The sequence below is a fragment of the Rissa tridactyla genome, chromosome 3 (assembly GCF_028500815.1).
Source record: "Rissa tridactyla isolate bRisTri1 chromosome 3, bRisTri1.patW.cur.20221130, whole genome shotgun sequence".
Taxonomy (NCBI): domain Eukaryota; kingdom Metazoa; phylum Chordata; class Aves; order Charadriiformes; family Laridae; genus Rissa; species Rissa tridactyla.
In genome coordinates this window covers 53,047,985-53,064,677 of record NC_071468.1, presented here as the reverse complement: position 1 = coordinate 53,064,677, position 16,693 = coordinate 53,047,985, and the positions used below count along the sequence as shown (strand labels likewise).

At 40.3% G+C, this 16,693-nt stretch overlaps 1 protein-coding gene across 2 annotated transcripts in view; it reads left to right on the top strand.

The window, feature by feature from the left end:
* The window catches only part of IGF2R (insulin like growth factor 2 receptor), a 60,072-nt gene that overhangs the window by 17,117 nt on the left and 26,262 nt on the right, over positions 1-16,693 (top strand). For both annotated transcript variants that reach the window (XR_008465210.1, XM_054193911.1), the window contains exons 6-22: positions 837-957; positions 2,571-2,685; positions 4,211-4,373; positions 4,517-4,697; positions 5,979-6,082; positions 6,472-6,636; positions 6,923-7,063; positions 7,427-7,573; positions 8,415-8,546; positions 8,956-9,103; positions 10,284-10,461; positions 11,043-11,158; positions 11,565-11,727; positions 13,177-13,356; positions 14,308-14,409; positions 15,109-15,210; positions 15,861-16,035. Coding sequence is in view for 1 of the 2 variants with exons in the window: in XM_054193911.1 (XP_054049886.1) it covers positions 837-957; positions 2,571-2,685; positions 4,211-4,373; positions 4,517-4,697; positions 5,979-6,082; positions 6,472-6,636; positions 6,923-7,063; positions 7,427-7,573; positions 8,415-8,546; positions 8,956-9,103; positions 10,284-10,461; positions 11,043-11,158; positions 11,565-11,727; positions 13,177-13,356; positions 14,308-14,409; positions 15,109-15,210; positions 15,861-16,035 (2,433 nt within the window). In the remaining variant the exon portion in view is untranslated. The remainder of the gene's footprint in view (positions 1-836; positions 958-2,570; positions 2,686-4,210; positions 4,374-4,516; positions 4,698-5,978; positions 6,083-6,471; positions 6,637-6,922; positions 7,064-7,426; positions 7,574-8,414; positions 8,547-8,955; positions 9,104-10,283; positions 10,462-11,042; positions 11,159-11,564; positions 11,728-13,176; positions 13,357-14,307; positions 14,410-15,108; positions 15,211-15,860; positions 16,036-16,693) is intronic.

Below are 16,693 nucleotides of genomic sequence, written 5' to 3'. Positions count from 1 at the left end.
TCTGGATGGGCAAGTACTGCTAGAAAAGTTGACTTAAACTGGACTGAGTGGAAGAGCTTGTCTTGTCTTGTAGCTGCTTCTGTTTGCTGCCAAATAGGACCGAGATGGTTCGTGGCACTTCATGTGCTCCAAATTATTACTTTGTGCTCCAGTTCAGGCTGTTGCTTAGTTCCAAGTGAATGTCCTGAGGTGCACCTGAAATAGTGTTTAGGTGCTTGGGTAAGTAATGGTGCATAGCTAGCACTTTCATGTCAGTTGGGAGCTATATATGTAAGGAATTAAACCAGCAAAATAGCTCATTTGAAACTTGCTGCAAAGGCTCGTTTAGCTGTATACTCCCACTGTGTTTTTTACTCTACAGTTAAATATGTATTTTGTGCACTTGTTAAGGGTTTAATACTTCTAGTTTTAACAGCAGGTCTGTTCTTTGAAAGATCTTGTTAGGCTGAAACTTTTTGCTGTCAGCTTTGAATAAGTTAGTTTGTAAGAAACAAAGAAGGGTAAAAAACCCTTCCTTGTGGGGAGAGGTTACCTGTTACTTGGTATCACCTTGGTGTTGTGTTGTACTAGCAACTGGAAACTAGCTGCAGCTACTTTGGCAGGAAAGATGAATTTGTTCCCTAAAAACAGGGCAGCATGAATTTGCCCCCATATCACGAGCACTTCAGGTTTTGTCTTGCCATTTGGCATTTTAATGTAACCATTTCAAAGGTATCTTTAGAAAAGGGTAAATCAATGAATGGTAAGTGAGCCCACGGATAAAACTGCAAGATACTTTAGGTAGAGAAGGGCTTAGAAACTGAGTCCTATAGTCTATTTTCTGTATTCTATAACAGGAAGCTCAAGTGGAGAGACCAGAAACTGCCCAGCTGGCAGTGCTGCTTGCTTGCTACATGACGGTCAGGCATATGATGTTGGCCATCCACAGGAACAGCTGAAACTTCATGACAAAGACAGGTATGTAATTTTTGTGTTGATCCTTCTGTGAATGCTTCTCGGTCATCTGGGTTGGAAAAAGCAGTCTTGGTAACAGATGAATCTTCTAAAGCTTAACATCAATACTGCTTCAATTTTGAAGCATTGGCATAAAAAATTTCTTCAAATACTGGCAGGGCAGAGTCTTTCAAGCATCCTGTTGTACTGCCATAACAGATCAAATTTTCCTCTTCATTGTGAGAGACTCCTTTTTACAGAATTGAAAAAAATCTCAGAAGTGAGGGATGATCACTGCTCTCTGCAGTCCCAGATGGGGTCTCTTTGACCCCATCTGCCTACTGTCTGAGGGCCCACAGGGTAAATGCACTTGGCTGTCTCTGTGTTTATGTGCTGTATTTGGCTCACTTTACTGCCCAGGAGTACTTTACAAGTTGATGGATGTTGCCCTTCTGTCCCTTTGCGTTAATAAGTTCTTAATAGAAGAAATAGATAAGCAATGCAAGGCTTATTGTTCCTGGTGATGGCAGAGGTGGGACTAGGAGAAACTGTTTCCTTGATGCTGCCTCTGTTTGCTGCCTTTGGTGCTGGAAGTATAGCTTGAAATAATAATAATAATTAAAAAAAAAAAACATGCCACAAACAAAAACAAAACACAAAGCCCAAACCAAAACAAAAAAAAAAGGGCAAAAACCCCACCAAACGAAACCCCCAAAACCCTTGGTGTTCTGTACCAAGGCAGAAGCTTACATCTGAGGAAGCACAAGCTTGTTCTCATATTAAAGTGCAACTAGTACTCTATAAAAGGAAAGCTTTATCTTATCCCTGCTAGGATTGAAGAGCTCTTCATTGCTTGAGGAAAATTCATTGTATGTGCTCAATCAGACTAGGGTGGCCTGGGAAGAGAGTAAGGTGATTGTGTATCTGTCCAGGCCAGTTAGAGGTGTGGCTAACCTGAAGCCAGGCTGTCACCCCTCTGTGAGCTGTTGTTTTCTTCCTGTTAGATTGTATAGAACAATGATGCTTAGCTGGGGAGTTGTGCTGGTCTCCTTGTTTTCTCATCCAAGTCATCTTGCCATTTGTCTCTCCCTGTCAGATAGTTAACCATGTTTCATTCTCCTGCTCCTGCCTTGTGTTGTCTGTCCCAGGTGCCTTGCTTCTGACAACTTGATAAGAAGTTCATCTAGCTTTAACTTCTGGAGGCAGAATGGAAAGAGATTATACATATGGAGGTAGTAAAGTATAGGAATGTGGTAGAACATGAGTGGTTATTACTTCCAAAAGTTGCAAGAGCGTCTATCACATCTGTTCTCTAGCAGTTTGAGAGCAAAGCTAGAACGTTCTTGTGGCTGTCAGCCAAGTTTCTGCTACAATATGGGTTACAAGGCATTGAGCAGGGCCTCAACTGAGGATGCTGTATTAAGCAATTTTGCTAGGACTATCTTAATCTTTATTTTGGTTAACTGTAAGATTAAAGGAATGAAGACCTCCATAAAAATATCTTTCAGGAGCAGATCTACTTTGGTATATCCTGCCTGGGTATCTAGCAAAGGGCGGATGCTCTTTCAAAAATTCCTTCTTCTGTACGGTGCATAGCATCTTAATTGTATTTTTGGCTTGCCGTTTTCTGTTTCTAGGCTGGTATTGAGTTATGAGAGAATATACAGTGATGAAGAAAAGCCAGATTTCTGCCTAGGCCATAACCCAGCAGTGACGATAACTTTTGTGTGCCCATCAAAGAGGGGAGAAGAGGTAACTTTGCTGTTTTGGTTTATGTTAAACAGTTGGTCTTTAACTTTTGTGTGCATTGTGTTTCATTTTTATTGAAGACTGAAGGGAACAGAAATCCTCCTGGTTTGCAGCTTGTGAAGCATGTAGGAATCTAAATAAAGTCTAGAAGACTTTTTGAAGAGTATACGAGAAAAACAGGAACTTAAATAAAATTTTCCTGGGATGTATTCTTTCTTGTTTTGGTGAATTTGTCCTTTTCTGGCTTCAAAACTTTCCTCTGAGAATAGGGCAGAGTTAGTGCACTGTTAATTCTTGGCTCTGCTTGCTGATGAGCACTCTCCCATCATCAGTCAGGCTGGCGTGCTTACAACTATTGTCAGTAACTTGTTTCTTTATTAACCTGGCCTTCCGCGGGCTGGGGGGGAAATTGCTATCAAGTGTGACTGCATGCCAAAAGACTATCTCTTACTAAGCAGGCTTATGAACTTCTGTTACCTTAAAGTAAAATCTGTAGTGTTAAGCAGCTCAGTTTTTGCAGGACATAGTCTTAGCCTAGCTTCAGTGTAGTATGATGATCAGTTTGACGTGATGCCGCCACTCACACTCCTTAAATTGGGCCAGAGCGGCTGTTGCTAATGCTCTGCCATTTCATAGCGTGATGCTTTTTGTTGCAGGTTAGTGAAGGAGGAATTCTTGTCTGGCTAACTTTTGGATTAATGTCTTGTCTCTTGTCTGACCTAGATAGATACCATGCTTTATCCTCATCACTACAGAAACAAACCATAGGCCTTTCTCTACTGTCACTTTGTAAAACCTCACTACAGCTGTGCACACACATAGTATGAATACTATTGCTAATGTTACTTATGCCTTTAACTTACCTGATACTTTACCTGTATATCTGCCTGTTTTAGTGGGTGGCAGAAATACAGATTTATGAAACAAGGTGAGCTTCTAAATATTTCACTTTAAAGCGAGGAAAAACAAGGCTACCCCTTCTCCTAGAGTGCAAAAATATTTCACTGCATAAAATGCACCCAGTGGAAGTGTTGGCTAAGGAATTCTCAGATGTCTTTCAGTCTTGATTTGGACTGAGAGAATCAAAGTTGCTAAAACACCAGTGTCTTAAGAGGCTGCTTTGCCTTTGGAGAACACTTGATCTCTGCTCCCTTCTTTGAGGACTCCTCTGAGGCAAACACAATCCAAGGAGTGCTTAGCAATTTGGGCTCATGTATTTCTGTTTTTGCCAACATCTTAAGGAAAAGTGCCTTTTAGTGTTCTGTTACTGCTGCTGACCTTCTGCTAATGCCTGATATTTTACCTTTGTTTAGACTTCTAGTTTGTCACATCATTACTAAGTGCTGTTTTAGTTTCTTCTCAACACCTGTTTCTGAGAGGCCAGAGACAACGTTTGTAGCTGTTAAGCAATTTACAGGTGAAGTTAGTCACTACTGACCCTAAACAAATGCGATACTGTTGCTTTAAAGATTATATTTCAAATAAGTCTCTGTAGTTGTAACTTAAATTCTGTTCACTTCTTTATCAGAGTGCAGGTCCCAAACTCACGGCAAAAACAAATTGCCGGTATGAAATTGAGTGGGTTACTGAGTATGCCTGTCACAGGGATTACCTGGAGAGTAGGAGCTGTCTTCTGACTAATGAGCAACATGATATCTCCATTGATTTAAAACCACTTACTCAACTTCCAGGTAAGCTCACTGTTTTTTCTCCTGTGGTGTAACTAGCCAGTTTTCCAGTTCCATGTTTGGAGTCAGGAAAAACATCCTCTATAGATACTTGGGTTTTTTGCTGTTCTGCTCTGTTTTAGAACACTTTGCTTTTTCTTATTCAGATTATGTCACACCATATTTTGCCAAAGATGACAAAGAGGAGTATTATTATTACTTGAATGTATGTGGGAAAACCACTGCAGGTAACTGCAAGGACAGTACAGGATACACTTCATCTTGCCAAGTAAAATCTTCAAATAACCAGCAAAAAGTGGCAGGAAGATTTCAGAACCAAACCCTAAGGTGTGTAAAGGCTCTGCAGCCCTGTTAACTTCTCTGAGTGACTGATCTTTGTTTCCTAATTTGATGCCCTTGTTTGTCACGTAAGCAATATTTGATGAAAAGTGCAAGTGTGTTTGCGCGGTTTTGTATAGAAAAACGTTAACAGTATACCAGGATAGTGTTAGTGAATGAAGGAGCAGATGCGGTTGGTAGAGGCCATTGCCTAGACAGGGAAGAAACTTTCATCGACTTTGTTGTCATAATTGCAGATTGAGCTCTTTCACCTTGTCACCTCTTTCCCACCTTGAGTTTTACATGTAAAGTGTCATCAGGATTGGATGTTTTAGAAGCTGTCCTCAACAAGAGGGCATCTCTGCTTCCTTTGCAGCAGCATGCATTAATCATAACCAAGACTACTGAAACCCATGATTTTGTGATTTTTTTATTTTTTTTAATTTTTAAAAACCTTCAGGATACCCAAGTGGCATACTAGGACAATAGTTTGCATGAGTTTGCAAAGCAGAAATTATTCACCTAGATATGGTCTTCCATTCTGTCTATAAGCATGTGAAAGATTTGTTGGAGCAATCTTTCAGAAAGTATGACTTCTTCCACCTGCAAAAACAGCCATGCAATAAACTAATGGGAACAGATATTCCACCTTCGGAGAAAATGAGGCTGAGGGGCAACCTCATTGCTCTCCACAGCTTCCTGAGGAGGGGAAGTAGAGAGGGAGGTGCTGAGCCCTTCTCCCTGATATCCAGTGATAGGACGTGTGGGAGTGTTTCAAAGCTGTGCTGGGGGAAGCTTAGACTGGACATTAAGAAGCATTTCTCTACCAAGAGGGGAGTCAAACACTGGAACAGGCTTCCTAGGGAAGTGGTTGATGCCCCAAGCCTCTCAGTGTTTAAGAGGCATTTGGACACTGCCCTTGATAACATGCTTTAACTTTTGATCAGCCCTGAATTGGTCAGGCAGTTGGACTAGGTGATTGTTGTAGGTCCCTTCCAATTGAAAAAATTATTTGAAGTGAAAGCACAGATACTCTGTTCTATTCAAAGCTCGAATAGCTTTAGAGCATTCTTTAAACTTTATAAAAGTTCGCGAAAAGTAACCAGAAAAATCAGTGGCTGCAAGCCTTTGTTGCAGTAGAAATGCCAGTATTAATGTTGAATAAGCATTTGTTTTGCCTTTGAGGGAGACAATTACTAAATAAACAAGAGTGTGGCTTCTGTTATGTGAAGAACCCTGCCTGACTGTGTCTGATCCCATGTTTCTATCTAAACCTGACTTTTTACTCAGGTATTCTGATGGGGATCTCACTTTAATTTATCCGAATGGGGATGCGTGTAGTTCCGGCTTTCAGAGAATGACTGTCATAAACTTTGAGTGCAATGAAACAGCAGGTGAGTTTAACAAGCTGTGATGATTCTGCTCAGGGTTTGACTTCTGTGCTTGCTAGTAGACCTTACGGTTGAAGGAATGCGAAGGAATAAATATTGTTAGAGTAAGCACTAATTTCTATGGTTGGCAGGATTGTTTTGTGCTATGTAGTAGCACTACTATTCTAAATTTGCACTGTTGATCAAAAATATTGAGGTGTAAAAGAGCCTTGTATCTCAGACAGCAGGAAAAAAAAACCCCAGAGCCCAAACAAAAAAAAAACCCCAACCCAAAGCACAAACACAAGTCGTGTGCAGCAAACCTTGCTTATTGCTAGTCCTCAACTCTCCTTGCTTTTCTCCCCTTCCCCCTCTGGAAACCTAATATCTGTTTATCCATCTTCAATGTTAAGGCAATGATGGTAGAGGAACTCCGGTGTTTACTGGTGAAGTGGACTGCACATATTTTTTCACTTGGGATACAAAATATGCATGTGTTAAAGAGAAAGAAGATCTTCTTTGCAGAGTTGCTGATAAGAAAAAACACTATGACTTGTCACCTCTGATCCGCAGTTCAGGTATGGCAATGAAAACTAGCTTTCAATTACTTTTGTTCTGAGTTGACATGCAATTCTTTAGCTGAACATAAATCGGCTTGAATTTCTGGGGTACTGGCATTCACTTCCCTCATCCCAAAAGGAGTGAGTGCCTTATGAAAGTAGCCATATCCATAACTGCCTTGGTTGCTGTCATCCTAAGTGGTTTTAAATGTGGGTCCTTTTTTGTGATAGAATGTATTTTGGCATGGAGAGGCTAGAACAATTAAGCCGGTTGACTTGTCCTTAACGACCCTCTGTATTTCAGAGCTCGCCCAGAACTGGGAAGCTGTGGACAGCAGCTTTGTGGAGGTAGGGAGGAAGCATTATTACATCAATGTCTGCCATAAAGTGCTGAAGAGAGGAGGAGCTTCCAGCTGCCCAGATGATGCTGCTATTTGCTCTGTAGGTGAGTCTTTTTGGTTGTTTCTTTTTTTTTTTTTTTTTAAAAGGCTCTGTGAAGGCTTGGCACTTCTGCAAATGGAATTGGCTGCCCTGAGTGCCTTCAGTAGTTGGAGGGAAAAAAAAATTAGGAGCACATTTCTCTTGTGCTCCCAAAGACCCAAGAAGAAATGATGCAAGTAGTCTTTTCTAACAAAAGAATGGTATTACTCTCCTCCAGCTTTGTAGCATGGTTTTGATGAGGTTAAAACCAAACTCCTAAACATATGCTTTCTTAAGACTTTTCATTTGGCTAGTTAATATTCTCTTAATAGGGTAAACTTCACTTCTTTCCAGGGAAACAAAAGCGATGTGTTTACTGTCTTTACAGATAAAGAAAACAAGAGTAAGAATCTTGGAAGATTTGTATCTCCTCCTAAAAAGGTTGGAGAAAATATTCAACTTACCTATTCCAATGGAGACAGCTGTGGTGGTAACAAAAAAATCAAAACTGTCATCACTCTAATGTGCAGACCAGGTGAGAATATCCACACCCTGTTCTCTGATCCAGTTGAAAACTGGAGGTCATTTAATATGCCCAGGCATGAGTGCTAAATGTTAGGATGTGCCTTTGTCTTTTATTTCCTTCTATGCAAAAGATGAAACATTGTGATTTATTTACTAGGATGACAGCCATGTAATTGCAGGTATCTAGTTCTGTTCACCTTTTATACAAGCAGTCTTTAAAGACCCTTGAGTAAGTCTCTTGTACTAAGATTCTCCCAAACACCATGAAAGTATGTTTAAGTGTTTAAAGCTCCACAAATACCTGGAAGCTATACAAAGCACTTTCTATCCCTAGATTTTCTTGATAGGAAAGACTGCTTGCAGTTCATGAAAAGCAGAAGCATTTGCAGAAGTTGTTAACATTGTTTATCTCTGTATAGTAGCCCACTAGTTTAACCATCTCCCAGGGAAATGCAAAACCCGTATTCCTCTGCCTGGACTTAAGGAAGCTGAATCCTCCAAGCGCACTGGCTGTTAGGATCAGGTTATGCACTACTTCCTAATAAAGTTGTTGCTTTGTAGCAAAACACCAGTTCTGTGTATCAGAGCAAACATTTTTGTTTCTTGGAAGAGTGATAGTACTCAGAAGCAGACTGAGCAGTGCATCTTCACCTCTGGTCTGAGGAGGAGGATGCAAAGAATTTGTGTAAGGAATGTTTGGTTCTATTTAGTCGTCATTTTCAGAGGAGAGGTACTTTAACAGTTAATCCTGATTGTCTGTTGGGGAGGGATGTGTGTTCTTAGGCTTAAATTCATAGTTCCTTTTGGCAGCCTGACTGTATGTTGTAACATAATGCTCTTGTTGATACCAGGTGATCTAGAAAGTGCTCCAATCTTGATGTCCGAGGGTGAATGTTCATATGCATTCGATTGGTATACTGCTGCTGCGTGTGTCATGTCTAAAACTGAAGGAGATAACTGTCAAGTCTCTGATCCTCAGGCAGGTATGTATTTATGTTCAACAAATTGAAAGGTCATGAGGGACAGAACGTGTGTCACAACACTGAGTCTTTTTGATGCACAAGAACAAAGCAAGTTCAGCCTAAGTCTAAGCACGCACGTTTGAGCACAGTGGTTTTAAGCATATGTGTATGGAAGATCAGAACAGCACAACCTTAATATTCCCCTAGTGTGTGTGGAGGAAAATAGGTGTAATGTGCATTTTACTGCAGTAAATATCTCTGTACAAAGAAAACATGCATTTAGTATGTCCAGATTGTTTGTGGAACAGTAATTACATGGAAGGAGGTTTATTCAGGGGGAAATGAAATAGCTGTATGACTGGTAGAATCAAAACCTGTGAGAGATGGCAGGAAAAAGTTAAACTGATAAAGTTTATTCCTTCCCTATTAGGTTTCTCTTTTGATTTATCACCTCTGGCAAAGACAAATGGGTACTATGTAGTTAATACTGCTGAATACTTGTTTTACATAAACATCTGTGGCAGTGTGCCGGATGAGTTATGTCACACAAAATCAGCAGCATGCCAAGTAACACAAAGGTGAGTGACTAGTTCTGTTGCCTGTAGTAGATGATCTCTTGTTGCATGATGTCTTGTCTGTGTGTAACAGTGAACAATTTGCATGTAAAATAATTACTATATTGCCTGCAATAGATTCAGGTAATTTGCATGTAAAATATTATTTGGTAGAGCACTAATTATGCTGCCAGCTGTTTGAAGCAAAGTGCACACAGCAAAGTAATCTTGCTTAAACTAACTTTTGAGATTGAATGGGTGTGTCTGTTGCTCCCCCTTATGTTTCCCATAGGGACTGTAAGTTGTAGGTTAACTGCTGCAGCTGTATTAAGCCAACTCTCAATTTGGATTCAGGGTCAGCTGGATTCCAAGAGCTGGCCTAAAGAAGCGCTGCTATGCTTGGGATGACTAGTGGCCGCCTTATGCAGAAGTGGAACCCAGAGCTTGGGGGTTGCACTGCATTTCCTTTGCTAAAAGTGCTGCGCAGGCACAGTCCCAGTGTCTGCCTGTTATTCTGTTATCTTCTACAAGCTATGTCTGAGACAGTATCCATACACTTCAGGTTCCAGATCAGCCTGTTGCCAGAGATGTGCTACAGTGCAAACACATGGAGCTGCACTTGAATTGGCTCTGAGTTACACTCCAGCCAAAGACAGTTTACTGCAGACACTAAAAACACTCTTCAGGGGAAGGTGGTCAGGCTAGCATTAAGTCAGAGTAAAGAAAGTCCCCTGAACTAAAGCTCGTCCCAAGCTAAGAGCAAGTAAAGGCAATTTTCTCCACTGAGTAAGACGAGTTGCTGGTGTGCAGTGCTAAGTCTTCACTGTCCACGTGTACTTGCATAGAACCGGTTTGAGTCCAGCATTAGGGTGTCTGCAGTTTGAATTCTACCCTGGAGAATGGGAACTTGATGTTTTTGTCACTCCTCTGGAGAAGGAAAAGTTAAAGTTTTCCAGATCTCTAAGCAAGGTACAACTTCCTTTCCTTTCCAAAGGAGGACACCTGTTCATGTTTTAAGTTTCCTTGTGGCAGTATTCTGTTCATCCTAGCTCACTTATATCTAGTCAACCTTACTTAATTCTTTTGTCTTATTATGGTATCTCTTAGAATTAGTAAGCACAGAGGTAAGTTTATAAGACTTCTCTTAAATAGAGAATCAATTTTGCATTCTGTTCAGTATCAAAGCCCACTTTTTCTTTTCTAGTAAGGATCAGGTTTGGAATCTTGGACTGCCCAGTGCCAAACTTTCATATTATGATGGTCTCATTCAGTTGACCTACAAAAACGGTACAGCATACAATGATGAGAAGAAAACACAGCGATCTACCCTTATAACTTTCTTATGTGACCGTCAGGCTGGAATAGGTCAGCCTGAATATCAGGTAAGAAGTTCTATATGAAGAAGGGAAGGATCTCCATCCCCAAATCCTGACAATAATTGCTGCTAGGCCAGCGCAAGCACAGATTCATGGATGGAAATACCCATTGTCTATAAAGCAGATTAAGAGAAATAGTTTTCTCTTAGTATATCTGCCTCTTGTTGCAGCCACAAAGCTCGTCTTCACCACTGAACAGTAAGCTGTTCACCTGGATCCAGGTTCTTACTTCACTCTTCTCTAGTCTCTGGGCTGTGTAATTACTAGTGCTTTTGATCATCTTTTATTTCTAGATGAAAAAAAACCCAACATCTGGCTGAGAAGTAACAAGTGGTAGTGTGTCCTGTAACACAGCAGACAGCAGTTACATTGCTCTAGTTGCTCTGGTTCTGTTATTTTTGGAAAGACTATTTTTGGTGACATAGCAAATGACAGGATCTACAACAAAAGAGACCTATACAAATCAGTCTGAGAAGGTATATCACAAAATCAGGGGGAAATAACAAGCTTAATGTATGAAGGAGTAGCTGTGAGTCACCAGGTATTCTGTGTGGAAAGCCTCACTGGCCTATACTGCTCTTTTTTAGATAGAAGATAACTATACCTACAACTTCAGGTGGTACACTGAATATGCTTGTCCTGAAATGCCACTGGAATGTGTTGTGACTGATCCCAACACCATGGACCAATATGACTTGTCAAGGTAGGAAAGTAATGTGTACGACAGAACTTGGCTATTCTAGTTTAGTGTTCTGGCTGATAGCTTAGCACTGGGTGAAGCTGGTTTCCTGTGTGAGCAGCACTAGGAATTTCATCTGTTGTGACAATCTTAACTGCACGTATCTTGAAATGAAGACAGTATTTCCCTCTGGTATACTGGCGTGCCTCCTAAGATGTAAGACTTCTTGGGATGGTTTTTCTTAACAAAAACTTACTACTTTGTCAACTTCCTTGAAGTATTCCTTTTAATTGCAGCACTTAAAAATCAGGGGAAAAAGTTATTCTGAAATGCCTTACGGTTGTTCTGTTTCTTGAGACTGACAGAGAAAGCTAGAGAAAATCTATGAAGAATGTGTGTTTTTAGTGTTGAACTTTCTCTTCCTGCTCAGCTTAGCAAAATCTGAGAAGAGAGGTGAAAACTGGTATGCCATGGATAATTCAAGTCCAGGTGAACGCAAGAAGTACTACATAAATGTCTGTCGACCACTGATTGCTGTCCCAGGATGTGACCGGCGAGCATCTGTCTGTCAGATGGAATATCGACATGATCATGTGAGTAGCTTTTCCATCCCAGCTGGGGTACAGAATGGTAGACCTCCTGTCCACCTTCTCAAAGACCAAAGCTTTAATTTTTACAAGTGTACCGGTATTGCCCTAGACATGCATGATTCTTTGTCCTGTGTTTCAGAGGCAGACAAACTGCATCTCTTCTGTGTAAATGGCTGCAGTCACAGGGATTGCTAGCATTGCTTTAGAACAGGTTGTTCTTCTGGATATTCTGTCTTGCTTCTGGTTTGTTTTAGATTGAACTATGGATGAAATGTGTTTAAAGAGTCTTTGCCACCCCTCTCTGAGCTGTCTTTGAGGAGTAGACAAGACAGAAGTTGCAAAGCCGGGGAAGGCGGAAAATGTGGTTTGTTATGAGCTTCTACCTCTGCATTTCCCTGAAGTGTAACAACATATCATGGGACTGTTTGTGCTGGCAGGCTGGATGGACACTTTTGCCCAAGGCCTGACCTCAGTGCTACTCAAAGCTGTAGGGAAAGCTGAACTAGAGGCTCACCAACGTGTCCTAATTCCCTCTGTAAAATGGAGAGAACCCCTTCCTTCCATATTGAAGAGGATGTCTGAGTGACTGAATGTGTACATCACCATCATGGCACTTGAGCTAAATATTACTAGTCCCCTGTGCTTGCATTAGTTTTTGTTGTGTAAGGCTATTTACTTTACATGTGGAGACACATCAGGGCTTCATTACTTCATTGCTGAAGACACTGAAGTAAAAAGTGAGCACGTTGGGTCAACCTAAATGCAGAGTTGTTAAAACAAAAAAACCCAAAAAAACCCCAAAAAACCAACACCACCAAAAAACTAAGGCAGAGCTTTTTTGTTTTTGTGGACAGAGCTGCTTTGGAGGTGTGTTCTTCCGTTTGTTGCTGTCACTACTTAAAATAGTTTCTTAAAATAGAAGATTGTTATGTTCCAGAAGTGAAGATTAATTTGGACCTCGGTAGTAGCACCTACTGTTGTTCTAATGCTCAGTTTCTGCTAGTGCTTTTTAGGCTTTGCTAAGCATGGCAGATCCTAAGGTTAATTCTAAGAATGCCTGGAGGCTTCCCCATACCGTGTTTTAAAGAGTTGTAAAAATTAAACCCTATGTACTGTGCATGAGGCATAGGCTTCCCTGAGTTCCTAAGCTGTGTAACTGGTGAGATGAGGACGGCTGTTGTGAGGCACTACAAGCACCTTATTGTACTAAAAATAAAAACAACAAAAAAAAAATGACGTCTGCTTTTGGGGAGCTTGTCTCTTAAATACGTGAAACTTAAGTACAGAAAGGGGAAAAATGTAGGGGGATCTCTACGCCTTTGTGATCTTCAGAACTCTCAAGGTAACCTTCTGTATAAAAGATTATTGTGGTAGGTATTTTCTTCTTTTTGACTGTATCTATAACTCTGCACTTGAGTTTAGAATTGCTGACACGCTTTTCTTCATTTCTAGGTTTCCTACTCTGAAGTTACCTCTATTAGTAATCTTGGTGTTGCCAGCAAAGAACTAGTAGTTGAAAGACCTGGACACATTTTTCTAACCTATGGAAATGGCTCTGTGTGCATTGATGCTGATGGAAGGAAGACTACTTATACCACCACCATCCACTTCATCTGTTCCAAGGGCACTCTTGTAAGGACAAATGACAAATGTGGCTTCATTGTTGTAGGTTTTCTATTGTGTAATGTGAAGCTACATGAAGATGTGTTGCGTATAGCAGATTCATGACAAGGGGGAGACTTCTTGAGGACTTGGAGATAAAAAACAAAGCTAACTTAGATGCTAGAGAAACATTTGTCTCGGACTGAGTATTTTATCATAAGTAAGAACTAGTTAAAAACTAACAGCCTCAGTGGACAATGATGTTTCAGAGTAGTCTAATTAGCATGAAAAATACACCTGGATTTGAGAATGAGGAGTTGCGAATGCAAGCATTGCAGACCCTCTTAAGAGGAAGAATATTGTAAAGTGTATATTCTGACTTAGGATCTACATCCTCTGTAGATTGTTGCTTCTAGAGGAGTTCTTAAATCAGTAAAACTTTTGCTGGTACAACTCGACATACTGAAGTTTAGACTGAGGGGTTCGTTAGACTGAAGTATGTTTGGACTTGTTCTTACTGGCTTGTGAATCTGCAGCTCTCACTCCCCTCAATCCCATGATCATCAGCCTGAGAGGTATGGTGAAAATCTGTGACTTGGAGCAGTTATGAACTGCTTTGCTTTTGCCTGAAAACACTGAAATGAAGTGTGTATAATGAATACTCCTGATACCCTGTTACCTCAGCTAACAGATTTTTATGTTGCTTGATTTTTTTTTTTTATAGTGGAATATCTGAATATTTGGATGTCAGATTCAGTTCTTTTCTAAAGCTTAATGACATGTGAAGTGTTTAGCTAGACAAAGTTTTCAGTGGTGACCTTCAAAATAAATAGGAGAGAGGGAAGCGGGTTGGTAATTGTGTGCATTTGTAGCAAAGTCTTTTAGAAGAACCTGACAGTTCCTCATAAAGTGGAATCTCAAACATGAGGTGGTGTTGGCTGTTATGCTTATTCTGGTCTTCTTTCTGCAATCTGTTTCCAGAGTAGTAGCCCACGGTTTATAGCTATTCAGGAATGTGTGGCCACATTCTTATGGGAAACTGAGGCTGCTTGTCCAATCAAGGAAACAAAAGATGATTCTCAGGTGAGAAGGGGGGACATAATTGTATTCATAGTCTCAACATACTATTTTTTTTTCTAGCATTCCTGGTTGCTGTGTTTAAATGACTCTCGGAGAAAACTAGCTACAGCGAAGTCTGAAGTTGATCATGATAGACGTAGGATGTTTTATTACTTTTTTCTTTAAGTGTTCCTGAAATGTGTAACTTCTGACCAAAGTATTCAAGTGCTTTCTCGTGAGAACAACTTACTTGCTGTGGCACTGAATGTTTCATTCTCTTACAAGGTTGCTAGTAAAACTGAGTTTATGTGTAAGGATACACATTGTCTTTGTATACAGATCATCAAATGAAGCTTTTTTTTTTCACGCTGAGCTACTCAGTTGCCTCTACTTTACAGGTCTCAACATAAACACATCAGTGTGAAAACAACCCTCAGTTAAAACTTCCTTGCTCTTAGCTAACCTGATAGATGTTGTCTGTTAAATTGCCCTTTGATGTATTTGTATGTGGCTGATGTCAATGGACAACAGTGCAAAAGAATTGAATGAAGTGTTGCTACTGCCAGAGCTGTATTGTGGTTGTCCAAATTAAGTTGCTGATTGGTACGCAGGCTAGGAATATGTGTAAATCACTACTTTGGCTCTTTAAACAAGTTAGAGGTGAAACTTAAACAGAGGAAAAACAGAAGGAGAAAATAATGCCATCGTAATTTTTTTTTCCAGTCCTGCTCTGTGCGAGATCCAAACACTGGCTTTCTGTTCAATCTGCAGCCATTAGCTTCTGGAAAAGGCTATATGGCTACTGGCATTGGGAAGAAGTTCTTGGTAAGGATTCTGACTGTACAATCTGCTTATGAATGCTGTTGTTGCGTTTTCCAGTTTTGCTTAGTGAGCAAGTGGAGCTTTGACTCGGTCCTCTTATGAAATTTGAGCTGGCAGGAAAGTACTGTGACTGAGAGGAGGAATGGAAGATTACTCAAGTTATCTCGGATGGTCTTAAAAGCATTGAGCTTCTGGTTCTCAGCTAAAGGTAGCCACGCTTTTGAGGCTATGCATGGTTTTCCACTTATGGACTCTTGCATAATACCAGTTTATCTGCTGGTGCTGAAGAAATGGACAGTGGAAGCCTAGAAAGGGATTTAATATGTCCATATTGGTATTCTTAATGTGATCTGCATATATCAGTCTTATACGTTGCCCACAGGTACTACTATAGTGTTTTAATCTAAGAATAATCTTGCTAAACCACATTCTGTACTTCTAGTGGGGATAATTTGGGGACCCTGTAAACTGAGCATTGGGGATATTGTTGCTGTACTATAGTCAGTTGTCTTGCAGTCTAGAAACGACAGACATTTCATGCTGTTTGAGATAGTTCTGGACAGGTGAGTTTTTTTGGTGTAGAAATGGCTATGCAGACCTGACTCTTTGGATCCAATTAATACTGTATATACCCATGTTTTCAAAACTTCTAGCTAAACATTTGTGGACCCATGCCAGATTGTGGTAAAATCAATGGCAAAACAGCTGCTGGATGTGAAGCAGAAAATCTGACATCGGTGAGGCTGGTGGAATTGGACAAAACCCTGTATCTGTCTGGTGAAGGGTTTCTAACTCTTACCTACAGAGGTCCTCTTCATCTGCAATCGGGTGAGTTAGGAACTAAATATGCAGTGGGAGATGGATGCTGATTTTTGTACAAACTTTCTGTGAATGGTCTTCATTCCTCCCTTTGTTCATGCACTAAAACCGTCTGGGCTTGGCGGTCACTTAAACAAGCTAGTTCATATGAAAATTTTAGGAACAAATCAAATCATGCAGAATGGTAATGGCTCAGTTTTCCAGTAATCTATGTGCACTTCAAAACTCCTGGAAACAGACCAAATACAGTACAGGATTTTTTTTCCTTGTTGAGTAGATGAAAAATATTGCCCCTTGCATGGAGAAATGGACAGTCAAATTGGGAAAACAAGCAAAATGAACTCTGGCTCTTTTTCCAAGCGGAGACATTGGTTTAAACTTCAGTTTCATGAATAATACTCTCTAAAGTTGTTTCATATCTGAGTGGCCATTTTTTGGTAAGCTTATACTCTCTTAAATGGAATTTCTTGAATAAGAGTTTTAGTACCTCATGTACGCTTAATGAATTCAAGTTTGTTTCATAGGTAAGACTAATGAAAAATGTATATCTAGCTTTTGATTTTACATGCTCTCCAACAGTACTGAAACTTGAGTTTTCATAGAAAGGCATATGACACCTTAGCAACAAAAGGTTTTTAGGAAAACAGGATTTTGGATTCAGGAGCCT